The sequence below is a fragment of the Stegodyphus dumicola genome, chromosome 7, assembly GCF_044657685.1.
Source record: "Stegodyphus dumicola isolate Sdum_Otavi_A_Nest chromosome 7, ASM4465768v1".
Classification (NCBI taxonomy): Eukaryota; Metazoa; Arthropoda; class Arachnida; order Araneae; family Eresidae; genus Stegodyphus; species Stegodyphus dumicola.
In genome coordinates, this window is record NC_140774.1 from 54031116 (window position 1) to 54049340 (window position 18225).

General features: G+C 32.2%; 1 protein-coding gene across 2 annotated transcripts in view; it reads right to left on the minus strand.

Annotated features, from left to right (window-relative positions):
• Rtel1 (Regulator of telomere elongation helicase 1) overlaps positions 1-18225 on the minus strand; it is a 60106-nt gene that overhangs the window by 20956 nt on the left and 20925 nt on the right. For both annotated transcript variants that reach the window (XM_085820215.1, XM_085820216.1), the window contains 5 exons: positions 14999-15196; positions 13785-14006; positions 7206-7333; positions 6138-6344; positions 953-1235 (listed from right to left, as the gene is read on the minus strand). In XM_085820215.1, the coding sequence (XP_085676341.1) occupies positions 953-1235; positions 6138-6344; positions 7206-7333; positions 13785-14006; positions 14999-15196 (1038 nt within the window). The remainder of the gene's footprint in view (positions 1-952; positions 1236-6137; positions 6345-7205; positions 7334-13784; positions 14007-14998; positions 15197-18225) is intronic.

Here is an 18225-nt window from a genome sequence, read left to right on the forward strand (position 1 = left end):
TCTGAGTAGCGATTCTCATCGCATACTCATCTGGAGAGAGCGGGGAAGCCGCAATTATACCTCGAACATCATTGAAAGGGACAGGTATGGAGGTGACGGTGTTCTTGTTTGGGGAGGCATCATGCTTGGTAGTCGTACAGACCTTCACATCTTCGACGCAGGTTCAGTCAACGGGACCCGTTATTGTAACGAGATTCTTCTTCCATATGTGCGTCTTTTTAGACGCGCTATGGGTCCGCAGTTCCTTTTCATGGACGACAATGCACCATGTCATCGCACAGTAGCTGCCGAACAGCTCTTAGAGAGTGAGGATATTGAACGTATGGATTGGCCGGCACGATCTCCGGATCTCAATCCCATCGAGCATGTATGAGATTTTCTAGGCAGACGCTTGGCAGCTCGTACCTTAGCACCAGTAACGATTCCGGAGCTTCGATTGGCGCTGCAAGACGAATGGGCAGCAATGCCTCAACAACTCATTGACACCCTCATTCTCAGCATGGGCAGACGCTGTGAAACCTGCCTAGCTGTCAGGGGAGATCATATCCCCTATTAAAGACCGTATGTTTCTTGCTGGACACCCATCACAGGGATGTTTCCCGCCTTCAGTTGCATTGCGCTCCATGCTACTTTTTCAATAAAGCTTCTTTTTATCCCTCTGATTTCTCTTTTAGTAAGTGTTGCTTACATTACTCATGTCCTTACGTATTGGGGATCTTATAGTATTAAATGTGTTGATTTGGAAAGCTTTTGTACAAAGTTATATTGAAAAAACTGTCTCGTCCTTAATTTTTGCACACCGGTGTAATTCTTTACGTTCTGCAACCTCTGATTAATTAACAACACTTTATCTTATCTTTTATGCTATAATATAAAAGGTGGGAAAGATAAAAACATTATTAAGGAATAAATAATTTTAAATATCTCACTAAATTATGGTAAGCAAACTTACTTTTCCTCTACACACAGCTAATAGAGTAGCTCCTTTTGAATTAGGCTCTTTGATAGCACTATAATATGCTTCTATACTCTCTTGAAATGCATCTTTGCCTTGTGGTTCAATGAAAACTGGTTTCATGCCTGATAAATTTTGCCAAATCCCATTTTCTTCCCATTTACCTATATTTGTTTTCATGACAGAATATGAAGGAAAAAATACTAAAAGACCATCTGGAACCAATCTAGAAAAATTTGTGAGAGTACGACCTAAAGAACTAATATATCTTTCATTAGACCTGCAAAAAATAAGAGCATCAGTAATTATTAATATTTATAGAAGAGAACATTTCTATAGAAATAATAGAAAAGGCATAGTACTTGTGATTTATTATAAATGCTTTATATATTCATATGCATTAATCTAAAAATTAATTCAATAGTGGCAATTTATTTTGAGTGAAAGTAATTGTTCCTATGTGAAATTTCAAAACTTTTCTCAAACACAACATAAAAAATGCACTAGAATCTTCCAGAATATTGCCAATGTGAAAAATATTCCTAATCTTCAACTAAAAAATGCTTAGTAAAACATTTAAAATAGCATGCTGTGTGTTTATTTACATAAATTTACCTAGATCTATACCCTAAATAGTATATTACTGTGAATTCCAACTAAAATTTAAAACAAGCAATATCAGCTTTACATTATCATTGTGTGATCTTTTTTTGGCAGCTTATGATATTTAAATTAATTCACCCAAATGATTTTTTTTTAATTACCAAATACTTTTCTTTAAATTCAACAGTGTCATTTTTCTTTTTTGTTCTAATATATAAAATTAAGTACTATTGAATTTGTGGCAAAATAATCAGATATAAATACATTCAGATTGTAAAGTAGTAATCAAAGCAATTCTAAACCTAAAGAGAAATAAAAATCACATATTAAATATTTTATTATGCTTTTTACTGTACAGTAAATTTTTGTACTATGACTGGCATTTTAAATTAAAAACAGAGTATATGCATATTAACTACTAAAGGATACAAAATACGGTATATAGTCCGAGTTCCGGACGTCAAATATAAGGAATGATCTAAAATCTGGACTTTCAATATCTGAAACTCAAAACCACCACCCTTTTTCGTATGTGTCTGTGCTTCACGCATGCGCATTTAACCTCCTCCCCCCGGCACACATAATAAAACATGCGGAGAGTCCTGATTCTTAATTTCACTTCGGCACTAAATAAAACCATTATTGAAGAAACCATCATTTTAGCATAAATTTGTATGATCAATAATTGTTTTCTGTAGCTACGTATCTGCTAGGCATACATCTTAAACCGAAACATTCTATGTAGATACATCGTTTATTTTACACCTACTAATATTTTATATCCCTGATGCCAACCTGTCGAATCATTATTTATTATATTTTGCTTTCCTCACCACATGACAACTTGAGCAATGACTCATGTATGTTAGTAATTGAATAACAAAGAATATGGTAACTTTTTATGTTGACATTGTGCTTGGCGATGATTACAGATTTAAGTTAGATGTGCTAAGAAATGTTGTCAGGAAGAATTTAACAAAAGTTTCTTTCCATATGCTAAAAATAGATTTTGTTAATGACACTCATAGGCCAAAAGATTACAATTAATGCTATTTGAATTAAGAATAACTGATTTGTTATTGAAACCCAGAACCAGGCCCATATGGCAACACCGAGCGGCAGAATTTAGAGAAGACAAAGGGAGTTGCTTGATAGCAGAATTTAGGACCTGCAGAGACTGCATCAGGTGGTAAGATTTCTAGCGCCGGCCCTCAATAAGCCTTAAATATATAAGGGAATTTATTTATTCAGGACTTAGATAAGCCTTAAGCTTGTGCAAGGAATAGGCGTAAATATAATAAATAACTAAATTAATACAATTCAGGCTTAATTGTCTTAGTGCCCGATAGACGCAAGATAAAATTTAGTGGAAGAGCCTTGTCTTTAGTCGCGAATCTCATGGTACATAGCCAAATATGTATAATGAATGATAGATAAATTTTATGATGATAGCCGCGAATCTGAAGGTTTTCGGGTATCAGAAAACAAAGGTGAAATTTTCTAATTAATGGATTTTGTAAAGAAATGTGGAGAAGCGGTAATAAATGAAGATGGTATAAAGGAAGTTTTCATTGTGATGACAATGCTCCTCAATCATCGATTAATTAACAGGTGGCGAAATATGTAGTATCGTTCTAGAACCAGAAAATACCACTACCAATCGTGAAGAAAGTGACAGAGATGTTACTGAAAACGAAAAAATTTCGATTGACAAGTTAGTCAAAGGGAAAGCATTAGCACAAAAAATGAAGCAACTCAAACAACTTGAAAGAAATGTTTAATAAAGTAAACAAATAAATTTAAATATTTTTTCTAATTTTGATACCCTTTAGATCATATATGCTTCATTATTTCATAAATCATGATTTCATATTTTTAATTTTATTATTTCCACATGCCATCTTACTAGAGCATCCCAAACATTTTCAATGGGATTAAGGTCAGGCGAATGCGCTGGCCACGCCATGCGTGCAATCTCTTCACTCTCCAGGTAGTCTTCGACAATGTCAGCTCTATGGGGACATGCATTATTGTCCATTCAAACAAAAGTAGGGCCAACTGCTGCAGCGTACAATCTCAGAATGGGTTCTAGGACTTCATCTCGATACCGGACAGCCGTCAAAGAACCCTGTTTAAAGACGTGCAGGCCGGGGCGGTATCTTAAGGAAATCCCTGCCGCCACCATAATGCTTCCGCCTCGGAATGCGTGATGTTCAGTGATGTTTTGGGACTGATTGCGTGATCATTGTTCACGCCATATTCTTATACGCTTGTCATCTGGCCCAGAGCAAATCTTGAGTCAGCAGTAAACATGACATTGCTCCAGTCAGATATATTCCAATTGACATGTTCCCAGCATCTCTGTAATCGTGCCCCTCTTGATTGGACAGATATAGGAACACAAACTTGAGGTACCCGGGTGTACAGTCGACTCATATGTAATCTTCGGCGTACAATAGCTGCAGATATTGCCTTACCAATGGACGCTGTAACCACAGATGTCACAGATGTGGAGGTCGCTCCGAGATTCCGCTTGGCTACAATAGCAATATATCGATCTTCCGCAGGGGATTGTAACCCTTGGGCAACCGGCTACGGGCCTTCAGACAACTGTCTGTGTGGTTTGGAATTGTTTCCATAAATGTGAAATTACAGAATGATGAACACCGAAGAAAAGAGCAACGTCTGTGATCGACTGTCCTGCTTCAATGCGCCCCACAGCATGCCAGCGCTCTCAGAATCTTCCATTTGTCTTCTGGAAATCATAGAAACACGTATGTCTTGAAAACAAATTGTATGAAAGTTTTAAACACCTTCTATCAGCACTTACAATCAAACTTCTGTAACCCTTTATAAAGCTGGCTTCTTATAAGATTGCATTTTTTTTGCATATTTCTTGACATGAAAGCGCGATTGGCTGTTACCTAACGTATTTGCATACTTCCATATACCTCTGCAGTGAATTGCATCCACTTCAATTCTGATTGGCTTCTGGAAATTAGCATTTTCCTCTCCGTGCTTAACTTTTGGAAGTGAGTGTAGTTTAAATATATAGATATGTGTGCATGTGTGTATGAGTGCAGTTTTCAAATCCTTCATAATTAAGAAGCGTGGTAGAATAAAATTTAATGATTAAACCAACAAATTATTTCTATATAATACATTTACAACAAAAAATAAGAATTTTAATAATCAAATTGGATATTGAAACAGAGAATTCAAAATTAATGATGATTTTTCTCAATAAATCCAGTTTCTAACTAATCAGATTATTTCTTCTTTTATTCCCCAACTCCTTTCAGTTTGGGCTCATGGATATTTCACCGTACTTTTAGAAAGATAATGTTAAATTGGAATTAGCAAGTTTAGCAGTTTGCAAGGAATTAGTATGAACTAATGATTGACAAATGAACAACTGAACAACAATACAACTGAACTTCAATTATCCAGATACCTACAACATATATTTTTGTTTCTTGGCCAAGAATAATTAAGCATTGTTAATTTACATCTTTCATAAAAATTATAACTTTTTTTTAACAAACCATGCATAAAAATTTAACTTGTAATATGCAAAGAATTAAAATCTTCATTTTTTTTAAGTACAATAAAATAAAAAGATTGTTTATTTTTAAGGCTTATTTAAAATGAAACCCAATTTCATCATTTTACTTTAATTGAAATAGAAATGCATTAGGTATATAAACAATAGCTTAATTTAGTCATATAAAAATAAAAACACGTTAAACTTTTTTAATAAAAACACTTTTTTTAAGTAAAACATGATAAATGAAATAAATTTTCTACTACAAGAAAGGAACAGATAAAGAAACAGACAAATTACTATACCTCCTAGTGTGAAAGATGTGCTTTTTTCTTTAAAAGTTTTGTGTCTAAAATCTGGGTGCATCTTATACGATGGTGGTGTTGCGGCAAATAAAACCAAGGGTGAGATTCTCGGCAACGCCATACACAGCACACGTATTGACCCTCAGATTGCCAAGGAATTCACTCAGCTGTTTTTTTTTAAACCAAAATGTATGAAATTCCCTTTGAGAATCATAACAATTTCTTTCCCATTCATTAACAAACAAAGAAGTGTGAAGGTTCAAATGATATTATTTCTAGTTACTAACAAAGGAGGTTCCTTTCTGAGTGTATATTAAGTCACCTTTAACTTAAAGATAAGAAATCACAAACTACCTACAATAAAGTTGAATGCTTAAAATGCATTTGGGGGAACTGCACTTTAGAGAGAGCTAACAGATGGGAGTTCTGACAATGAGGACAAGTTGCATACTGAATAAACATTGATTTCAATAACTTTATGTACTTTTTTCTCAATTCAATTGTAACCTAAAAGGCTATTGAGGTTCCAAAATCAAGGTACTTAGTATATACAAGGGGAAATACAGTATTTTAGTTCATCAATAGAAAAAGTAGTAGTTCCATTAAAAATTTCAAACCCTGTGCATTATAGAATGTATAGTTTTATCAGAATATAAATTCTAATCAACAGTATTCAGTTATTGACATTTACCATGGATCAGAATTCTTTTACAATAAAACAAACTTTTACCTGTTTTGATAAGACGAATTGAGAGGTGTTCCATCGGGACCGTTAGCTACAACGGCAACAAAAACTTGATTATCTTCTATAATATGTGGATTTTCAAGCTGCACTGGGAAGTTCACACCCAATTCACTAATCATAGGTCCAAGAGGAGATAAGGTACCACTTGTTAATATAATACTGTGAACTCCATGATCTACTATATCCTGCATTCTACAAATATAAAAGTTGTTCATGATTCGTAATAAATGGCATGCAGATTATAAAGTATTCATTATTTATTCCTAAACTGGTATGTCAGAAAGCACATCATACATAGCTATCTAATAATATAATTAATGAGACAGTTACTTAAAATCAAATATCAATCTCTTATAACTAAAAACAAAGATGCTTGTTCATTGATAGCTACTGTAAAGCCTTATTACAGGATTCTCTCAGTTATAAAAGAATATATAGCACCTCTAGTCATTTATTAAATATTGAATATTAAGAAATCAAAATAGCATTAGAAAAGACAAAATGGGTCTTTCTGATTATTTGAATCTTCATGAAAAGTTACCATCCCATTGCTGATTACATGAATAGGTATAAAATGGTTTGACTATCTTCTATTCCTATATAATATTAATAAAAAGAAGTATTTTCTAAGAAATAAGAAATTTTATGAGAAAAGACAAAAATCTGTGTGGCTAATATTCACAGTTTTACAGTGAGAAATGATACTTATAAAGCATTTAACTCTGCATGACTCAAATAGTACATGTGTAGGTATGCATGAGTGCAAGTTATAAGATGGCTACTACCATGAGTACGCTAAAATATATTCCCAAAACAGAGCAGTTTCACCCTATGTTCAAAAAACATAGGTGAAACTGCTTTGTTTTGGGAATGTTAAAAAAACATAGGTATGGATAATCAGAAAGAGCACAAAATACTGTGAGGGCTTAAAGAATTTTATTTAAAATTAATTAATTTTGCTTTTAAAAAACAAGTGTTAAATACTAATGAGTGACTTTCTTAATTAGCAATGACATCACATATACTTTTATTCCAAAAAATTTATAAACTGACCCAAGTCCAGGTGAGAAACACCAACAGTCTAACTTCCAGCCTTGCCTCTTTTTTGTTCCTGCAGGAGCCACAGCCCAAGGATCAGCAGAACTTTGAAATTTATTTGGTGTTTCATATTGAAGAAAAACCTAAAAAACACATATTTCCAAAAATGTAAACAAGTAATTTTGGGAGAGAAGTAGCAGAAAAAAAAAGCTTCTTTAATTTGAATTTAGATAAAATAATCCTTACAGCTGAGTAATGAGAACATGCCAAAACAAACTAGAGCTGTATGTTTTTAGGAAAAACAACTCTTGGCAGAGGACTTCCTAAGAAATTTAGCTTGTATTTAACTTATATGTGAAGAAACGGGTGCAATGCGAAGGAAACCTCATACAGCCAATCTTCTGGGAATAGATTCCAAAGTGAATCTTTAATGTTTTGCAATCCTAGCCACTTACCCATAGCTCAGTCTAATTCAACTTCAGATTGACACTAACTTTGTAGAAATACACAACTTACAGAAAAATTTTATACGAGCTTGCACAGACTTTTTTAGGGGGGGGGGGAGAGGAATATTCTGTTTCATTTAGCAAAATATGGTATTTATACATTTAATTGTTGACCATTACTGCCAACAGTAAATAGCAATTTTTTTTTTTTTTTTTTCAATTCTAAGTTTTAAAAATATAAAATAAGAAGCAGAAACAAAATTTTAAAATTTGTACTTTAATTATTATTTTATTATTATTATTATTATTATTATTATTTTAGGTCTTCCTTCAAAAATCAAGTGCTGGACTACCGTTTAGCACTCCCATTAGCAACCTATATCATTTAGCAAAACCCTGATTTATATACTACTGCTAAATTCCACGGCTGTTCTCTTTTACAGTGTAACCATCACGTTCTAAACTCATGACATCATGTGAATATGAAGGGGTTTTGTTGTTGTTTGTTTTTAATGATCATATATTGAATTGGTTAAGATTATATTTTTTAGTCATTATATTGAAATAATATTTAACTGATTTATTTAGTCTTATCTCTGTAAATAAATTAGGTGATAATTAATTGTAATAAAATCAATAAGAGTTCTTCAGGTCCATTTCTTATGCTAGAATTTCTTAATCTATGTTCCATGGAACCTCAGGATTCATCACACATATGTTTTGCAAAACTTATGTACTTTCTTTTCATAACATTCCAGAAAGTAACTTAGCAATAAAAATTAATCCCTCTATATGATAACCTTCACTTCCATTTACTAATCTGAACAGTCAATAAAAATGTGGCAGTCCAATGGTAGAAGATATGACAGTGCTTTCAGGTCAATTTTTGGTTTCTTACAGCTGCTGTACTGCATAGTTATTTGGAATCCTGGTATCGGTGATTCCCCAGCTCACTTATTTATTCCGACACATGGGAAATATCACAGATCTAGAAAAACAGAGGATCCCAAGTTTTAAGGTTTCACAGAGGAACCCTGCGTACTTGAATACAAAAGGGTGTTACGAGTAGTCGGGCATAATATTTACTTGTCGATGTGAGTCTTATAAAATATAAATTGATAAAAAGCTTTTGGGGGGAGATGCTTATTAAAAATACCAATAAAAATTGTTCTAGTAGCCATTGCATGATTCATAGGTACGTACTTGCTGCAAAAAAATTATCCTCCAGTTATAAGATTGCTCTTGATGAGGTTTTCAAAGTTATAAAATCTCGACTCATACTTCATAGAACTCATACTCTCTCAACTTCATAGAATCTCGACCACTAAACAATTATTTATTCAAGATACTTTGTGAGAACAAGGGAAGTGCACATACATCTTTTTTTTATTATATACCGAAATCATATGGCTATCTTGAGTTAAGACACAAATCTACATTTTTCAGGTAATGGACGAATTTAGAACATAATTTTGAATTGAAAATTCAACTATTTGATAGAAATTGGCTGCTTAAAACTGCCTATTTAAGCAATATTTTTACAAATATCAATGAAATTAATTTAGCCCTTTACAGCAAACAAGATGTATTTACTGCTAAGAAAAAATTCTCGCTTTCACGAAAAATAATTTAGAAAACAGATATGCACTCAAACCACTTACAGATTTTTCCAACAATAAAAGGCTTTCCAGAAGATGAAGAGGTTGAAATAGGGAAGATATTTATTGAAGAAATTATACAGCACTTGAAATGTTGGGAGTGCAGCTTTTAATCAGTATTTTCCAAACAAACAGCAGAATAAATATCAAAATGAATTGTGGATTAAAAACCCATTTAGTGTCAATGAATGACTTTCAACCATGTCAGCAGAAAAATAAGAATATTGAAATGACATTCGATTCATCATTGCAAGAAAAATGTAAATTAATGCTATTCTGATGCAATTTAACAGATGAATATCTTCATTAATAGAAAAAGGCAGTGTTGGCACTTTTACCAGTTGCAACTACATGGATATGTGAAATGGAGTTCTCACCTTATGTGTTTTAAAAAAAGAAATGCGGCAAAAGATCTGATATCAAACTTGACATGAGAATTTAACTTCCCTCTATAAAGCTTAATATTAAACATATCTGCAAAAATAAAATTCATCTTATTAAAATTGAAATTCAAAAATCCTGTTTGAATACGTTATTTTAAGAAATTTCAGGTTAATTTTGAAATTACATTTTTAAGCAAATAAATATTACTTGAAACAAATGCAATTTTGTTGCAAATAATCCATTTACAAAATGTTACATTAAAACCATACTATTAACACTTAACACTTTCTTTTTTTCGTCATATTATGACAAAAAATAAGCAAATTTTTGATAAACATTTTTATGAAGAAATTCATTATATAAACCCAAATCAGCAGTCAGAACTCTTATAAGTGTTGAATTTATTGATTTATGCTAATTTTTATTTTCATCACAAAAAGCACCTTTTTCCTTAAAGTTGGCTTTTTTCGAACAAGTAAGCGAACTGAAAAGAACACTTTACAAAAATAGGTGTCTAAAATGTTTTATTGTTATTACATATCTGTTCGATTTCAAAGAAGAATTATTACATCAAGAAAGAAGGATTATTAATATCAAGTTCACAAAAGTTCCGAATTTGCATTAGATTATCTATACTTTCCGTTTCTTCATCACTAGAGAAGTCGAGCAACAAACTGTCATTACTTCCAGAATCATTTAGTGAAATTTCAGATTCAGTATTTGATTCAATATCAGAGTTACCTTCAGTTATAAGCTGCTCATTATCATTCATTTCTTCTTTTATTTTAGCACCAAATTTAAAAGAAATAGTATTTGCAGTAGCCGGAACACCTAGCTAGTGAAAAGAAATTTGACGCCTTTACTTGCATAAAAGAATTCAGTAAAACCTAACTTTGAAACCAGTTTTTTTTGTAATTCTAACTTTACTGGATTACTAGCGCCATCTGTTAGAAACATTACACACTAAATAAGAAAAAAATTTGGGTAAATCAGTGTATTAGACTAGAAAAAAATTTTGCCCGAGCCCCACTCGAGAAAATAAAAAAAGTGCTATTTCCAAGTACACAAAAGGCGTTCGGGCAAAACTGGGAAGTGAGCAACTTAGGGTTTCCATGAAAAGAAGACATTTAAAAGGGTTTCACTTATGAAAAAGATTAAGAAATGCTGCTTTATACCAATTTTGTCCCCCCCCCCAAAAAAAAAATTAGCGGGCGCCGTGATGCCGCAGGCATAGCATTGGGAACCTCTGTGCTAGAACCCAAATCAGACCGATTATTGTTAATGCTAGTTAACTACTTATATTTAATAATGTGTTGCATTCTTTGGAAAATATTATTTATGTACACTAACGATGGATAGCTCAAACAGAAGTGAAGTAAAACATGTTCCCATTGTAAGATGCTTCAGTCTGAAGGAGCCTCCAGACAGGAAATTTCAATGAAGTGTCAGGTGAAACTGCTCAAATTTTGACTCAGTATCTCTTTGCAGCATGTGAAAAAATACGAACTTGAAGAAAAGTTGGTTTATTATACTGTAATCACTAACGTAATTTTGGGGGTGTGAAGAGAAAGGGGAATGAAAATTTGTTCAGAAAAGTTCCAAGTGATATAGATAGACTTATTTTAGGAATTGGTTGTTCAGCCCACACTGTAAATAATTCTGTACAAACAGCATGTAATTCTCTACACCTGGACATAGAAGTTAATGTCATAATTCATAATTATTCCCATATATATACATTAAAAGTAACAAACATTAAAGAATGTGAATTTTACAAAAAAATATCATATCATATCAGTACTTAGTTCCTTATTTTGTTACCTGCAATAGAAAAAATTCTTTTTATTTTCAATTGCCTAAAATCATACTTCTTATCTTGTGACAAATGCCCAAAAAAAAAAAAAAAAATACGTTGATTTTTTTTAAATCTAAAAAGTGAAATGTGTTTGAAATTTTTTTATGGTACTCTATAGTTATTTAATAATGCAGCTCTGAAATTGGAAGTTAATTCTGTCACAGCAACAGAAGCATTTCAGACATATACTGCATTAATTTATCAACTTCGGAAAAGATAAACGAACAAATTTATGCCACCTTCTGCCAAAGAATTGCTATGTACTAATACTAAAAGAAAATAATAACATTCAGGAATAAAAATTCTTCTTAGGTGTAGACAATCTAATTCTTCATGTATCCAATTAGTAGATGATGTAGAGTTGATGAGAACCAGTTTTGATAAAGTCAGTTAAGTTTCAGTGGATAAATTTATGAACTGATATTGCCAGGTCTGATTTAGAACAGAGGGCACGAGTTGTTAATGAAATTTTAAAAAATTCCATAAATATTGATGACTTCATTGATGAAAGTACATTGCTGAAACAGGTAATTCAAGACCAAAGGGTAGATTGTGATTCAGGTTCTGAAAAGTACCAGATATGACTGAAGAGAAATAGAAAGCAATTTTTAAGGTGTTTCAAAAGACTGATATTTCACGCTGCAATATTTCTAAAAATGGTTGAGTTTGCATAGTAAAGTATACGAAACTTTAAAAAATAAATATTGTTAAAAATAATGGATTAATTTTTTGTTGAAAGCGTTGTTTTTTAAGATGGCAGGCAAATGTAAATAAATGCATTTACTATGAGTATAAAATAGTAAGGTTAAATTAGTACTTTCATATAGCAAGGAAATAGAATAAAAACACTGCTGTAAAAACATTGCACCAAGGTTTAATTGGATTAAAATATTACGTAAATTGAATATCAAATTAAAAACCATCATACCAATGTTTAAAAGAATTAAGATATTACTTAAATTCAAACACTTTAAAATAAGTAAATAAGAATGCTTCGTATACTAAAGCTAAAATGACAGCAGTTAGTTTATTGCCGTTAAAAAAAAGGAGGAATATCTAATACTTTATCATTATAAATTAAGTTGATATTGGATATCTGAATTTTAAAAATAATGAAAAAAAAAAAAGAAAAAAAAAAAACCACCCAATTTATATTTAATTTTATAATTTGTAAATATTTAATAAAATTATAAAAAAAAATTAATTATTTCTTACTTTTACAAAATACTTAAATCTTCTGACTGCTCTTTTTTTTTTTAAATCAAAATCACTTCAAAAATTGCAAATTTTTTGTTACACACCTCAAATCTACATTGTATTTGATAGTTAAAACATGTAGCAATGTGTTTATAAAAATTTTATGCATAAGAACAGGCTTTCATAAAATTAAATTTTAAGAGTAACCATATAAAGAAAAAAATTCTGAAAGTAAACCTTGATTGAATTATGATTTACTTCATAGAATACAAATGCAAAGTATGTGTGCTAGTGAAATATTCAATATTTACACAAATTATACTAGAAATTCAGTGTGATAAATTTCAAAATAAATTTGGAGGAAAAGTCCTACCTTTATATTCTTTGCAGTGAATTTGTGTTTCTTTGTGATTCCCCTCCCCACAAGTCGCAGGGTTTATTTATTTATTTATTTAAAGCAACAAACAGCAGACTGTATGCAATTTTTTTTCTTTTTTTGGTGCAGTTGGAGGTATGTGGCTTGCAAAATCAAAGACAGCTATCAATGGAGAGCTGTCTTGGGAGAGGAGCTGTCAATTTCAATGAGTTGAGAGTGGAACTACATATTTTCAGGTATACTCAAAATATATTCGAAAATTTAGGCGACAATAATGCCATCTCCTGACCAAAACACAACTCAAAGTCTAAATATTGTAGAAAATGTATTATGGACAGTTATATGGTAGATACATTTTTAAATACAGGAGGAAATTACATATCCGCAAAAATCATCAGATGAGTAAAATTTTGATACTTTTTGTTCCTGTGCAAATTGAAGTGTAAGCACTCGGAGCATTAATGAATTCTAAAATGATAAATCTGTACCCATATATATATATATATATAACTTTCTGAAACCATCACATTTATGACATCAAATAAATCTAACACATTTTGAATTTTCATGAAAGATACATTACATTTTAAACTATCAAAATTTAACATTTAATACACCAACCAAAAAATGAACTATATCAGTGTAACAAAATAATGCACCATAACTTCCAACACTTACCCTGTATTTTGCAGTAAATTCTTTTTTAAAATTAAGTTCACGATAAGCATCTGAAGACACCCTTGAAAATAAAATATTTAGAAGATCAGAAAATCGTTGTAAGCCTGCACCTTTTGAACTCCAGATATTTACAATATTTGATGAATGATAAAGAATTATCTTATCCAGTAATTCCAAAACTACATCTTTTCTTTGTGGAGTTATTTCAACTTTAGAAAGAATCTATAAGAGAACAACAAATTGAATAAAAAGTAGACAACTCAGTATATGCAAAATTTGTAAAAAAAAAGGGGGGGAAGAGGTTGAGGGAAATGCCAATACAGCTATAAGTTTATTCTTAATGATTAAAAATGTTTAGTTAAAAGCCTAATTTACATTTTGCAGCTTGCATCAATTTTTCATTCATGCTATTAAAAAAAATGTTTAACTATTTAAAAAAAACATCATACATTATAAATAATAATAATCATAGGACTAGTATGAAAGAACAAAGAAAATAAAAGTTTCTTAACATATTAAACTACAGCATTCTAATTTCTAACAAAGATATCTGCTAATATATTACAGAACTTTTAATATTTTCAATACAGAACACACAAGTTAAAAGAAAGCAAGAACTTTACATGAAAAAAAAATTAACACCTTCATTAAAGGGTTATTATTTTCCTTATGCAAATTTCATATCATAGCAAAGTACAAATTGTTACCACTTGTGGGAAATATTTATGCAAACTTCACATACCAGTTATTAAGGAGGGGAAAGGCTATGCCTTGAATGATTACATTCTTATGAAATAAGAACAAAACCGTTTAACTTTAAGTAGCATTAATTTATAATTAATAATTTAATAGCCCCATAAATTACTACTCCACACTATTAATTTATTATGTTATTACTATGTTAATGTTAATTTACTATGTTAAAATAACATTTCAGCCATTTTTGCCCCTCTACCATTCGACATTCTTATTTTTGAACATCTAGTTTTAAAAATATGATTTTACATTCAGTATCTTGAATTTCTATTCTTAATAATTCTTAGGATTGTAAACCTAAAGGAACTCTTTAGTAAAAAATTGCTTTAAGTACTAAATTGAAATCTGAATATGCAATTTTTTTAAAACAAAAATTAAGTTACATTATTTTTGAATTTTTTTTAAATCAAATAACTATCATAACTGTTACAATAATGTTACAATTTTCTTCAACATACCTCAATAACATAATCACCAGGTTTTGATCCATCTTTTGAAGAACATTCAGAAACTGCTTTATCAAGCAGTTCTTCTAATTCACAAAACATAACTTTCAAAATGGAAAGATCAGTCAAAGTAAAATCTGGAGCTCCATTATCCAAGCTAGAGAAATCTTTATTATCATAATCTTTCACCAACTGCATCGTTTGTGTCACCTAAAAATTGATGAAAGGCAATATTTAATGTTTTCCCTAATAATTAAGAAATTTCAATATACACATTTATTTAACTTACAAAATAGAATAAAGAAACTTCTAATTGCAACTCAACTTCCATATTTTAATTTTCAGATATTAATAAGCTATAACAGTCACATTACCTCAAAGAGTTGTTTACTTTTTTCCATATTTTACTTTGCTCCCCCCCAAAAAATGATAAAATGAAAAAGAAGAAGGGTAGTTTTATTAATTAGCAATAAAAACGAAAAGGAAAACTAAAAAATCTGAAAGGTTTCAGGTTTTAAATTATGTCCAAAGGGTGTTTTTTTTAACCTTTTGTGTGTTACCTTTATTTATTAAATAGCATGTTCTACGAGCTCAAACCATAAAATTCAGTTCCACAGCAATATCGCAAAATAATTTTAAAATGAGCATATCTTTAGAATTTCTGATACGGATTCTCGCACACTGGAGATAAAAATGTTTTTTCGTTCAGTGTTGCCATTGCTTGCTTTGAAATCGTTTAGTATTTTAATCAAAAAATTCTTGAAGTTTTACAAAATATGAAATCGATAATAAAACCAATTACAAATTCAAATTGGAGCTTCCACATGCCCATATTCTATGGAAGATTACATTATTCAAATTTTGATGGCTCTAGGTGCTGTTGTTTTATCACAATGCGAGAAACATACATACAATCATGCAGATCCTTCATTATTTAATTTCTTTAAATATAATACAGCGCGATAATATTTGGTGGCAACAATTTAAAAGTGATTCGCCATTTATAGTTTTGAATGCAAAATGACAAAACAATATTAATAGTCCTTCAGGACAAATTGCCTCTTTGGACTAACAATTCAAAATTATTTTTATTTAAAAAAGAAGTTTGAAATGCATATGACTTACAGTTAATTTTCCGCTACTAAAAAAAACTTTCAATTTACGAATCATATTTATATGCAAATGAATATTTCTTATCATAAAAAAATACTTTCTGATATAAGAACCCCCTGCAATGCAATATGATGTCAAAATGGTTATGTGGCAACCTAAGTATGATCATAGCACATGCCTATTTAAGTAATGAGGATTTATAATTTTGAAATTAAAACATCACTTTTCTGATTAGTTAGGTATCTTTTTAACTCTACTCAAATTTATTATGCTGCTATGAAATTGTATATATGTAAATAATTTTAATGAAATTATATGCAGGCTGTAGTATTTCTTGTATATATGAATGTCTCAGAATGTGAAGATGTGAGGCACTGCCGGAAAACCAAGATTAACAAGCAAGTCCATTTAAGACTGAGATAAAAGGTATGTAAAACTGTTGTTGGCTTTGGCGAGAAATCACCAAAAATCACCAGAGTTGGTAAGCATTTGGGAAAATTTTGTTTTGATTGCTTTGTAACTATAACTGGTCCAATCCCTATGTAACTGTAACTGCATCCGGCCTTATGTAACTGTAACTCTGTATGCCTTCCAGCAATTTCGAGAAATCTGAAGTATTGGAAATTTCTCGGCAGATGGGGAAAAACTACAGGGTAATCAAAAATGTTCTTGCCCTTTCTGATATGACATTGGAAGAGTGAACCCCAACGTAAAAATAGTCGCTAAACCTGCCGATGAAGTGGTTAGGATGGGAGTACAGATATTGACAAAGAGTATGTAAGTGTGTTGTGTCGGCACTTCAGACATAACTCACACAGCGACTGATTTAAATGGATGCGTCAAAGGCACTCGTTTGGTGTTGCCTGCTATATGATTTTAAAGTGGGCCTGTCAGCACCAGAATCAAGTTGCTGAATTTGTCAGGCCTTTGGGGATAATGCCGTTTAACGAACGAACCACTAGGCAATGGTGGCAGAAGTTCAGGTCAGGGGATATCTGTCAGTGATGCACCATGCAGCAGTCGGCCACAAGTGCTGGGTGATGAGGCCCTGAGAGCAACCATAGAAAGTGACAGTAGCCAAACATATGGTGAGCTTGTTGCACACTTCCAGGTATCTGATGAAAAAATCAGACTACATTTGCACCACATAGGAAAGGCATACAAGCTGAGCAAGTGAGTTCCCCCACTCACTGTCCGGTGCAAACAAGCAACAGCATGTTGCTGCCTGTTTGTCATTGCTTACTCGGCGCTGCAATGCATCCATATTTGATTGAGTACTCACCAGCGATGAAACATGGGTCCAGTATGACACACCAAGGTGTTCCAAACATTGGTTGTCACCACGGAGCCCTGTGCCTCACACTGCGAGACCTTCTCTCCACCCACGCAAGATCATGCTCTGTGTCTGGTGGAGTAGTCACCAAGTGGTGCACTATGAGCTCCTGCCAGTGGGCCAAACCATCATGGCAGGGCTGTACTCGGAATGGTTGGGACTGTGAATCAGGTACTGATGTATATAGAGCCAGCATTGGTCAATCGTAAGGATGTACTCCTCGTCCATGATAATACGAGATTGCACGTGGCTGGGAAGGCCAGGGATACCACCCAGCTACTGGGCTGGGAGACACTACCTCATCTACCCTACTCCCCAGACCTCGCGCCAATAGACTACCACCTTTTAAATTCCCTGGACAACCATCTTCGTGGAAAATCCGTCAACAACTGGCCAGACCTCAAAAGGCCACTATGGCACCAATATGGCATCGCATAGCTGGCCACTCATAGGCAAAAGTCTTTGCATGCCAATGGTGATTACTTTGAGGATTAACAGTGATTATTATTTGTTTTATGACTTTTTCTTTTTGATTGTCCAAAATGGCAAGAACTTTTTTGGTTACCTTGTATGTAAAATCGGAGACAACATCAGTTTTCACTTTACTTCAGAGTTTAGCTCAGGGTATTGAGAGTTCCGAGTTTCAAGAGATCACTATGCAAGCTTATTCGTTTGATGCTTTTTGTATTGCCTTGTGTTCAACATTCTCAGTAGTTTTAAATGGTAACTGCTGATTGTTCTCTGTGATACTGAAAAGAGCTATACGAATACTTTTGTGTGAAAAGTTCCAAAA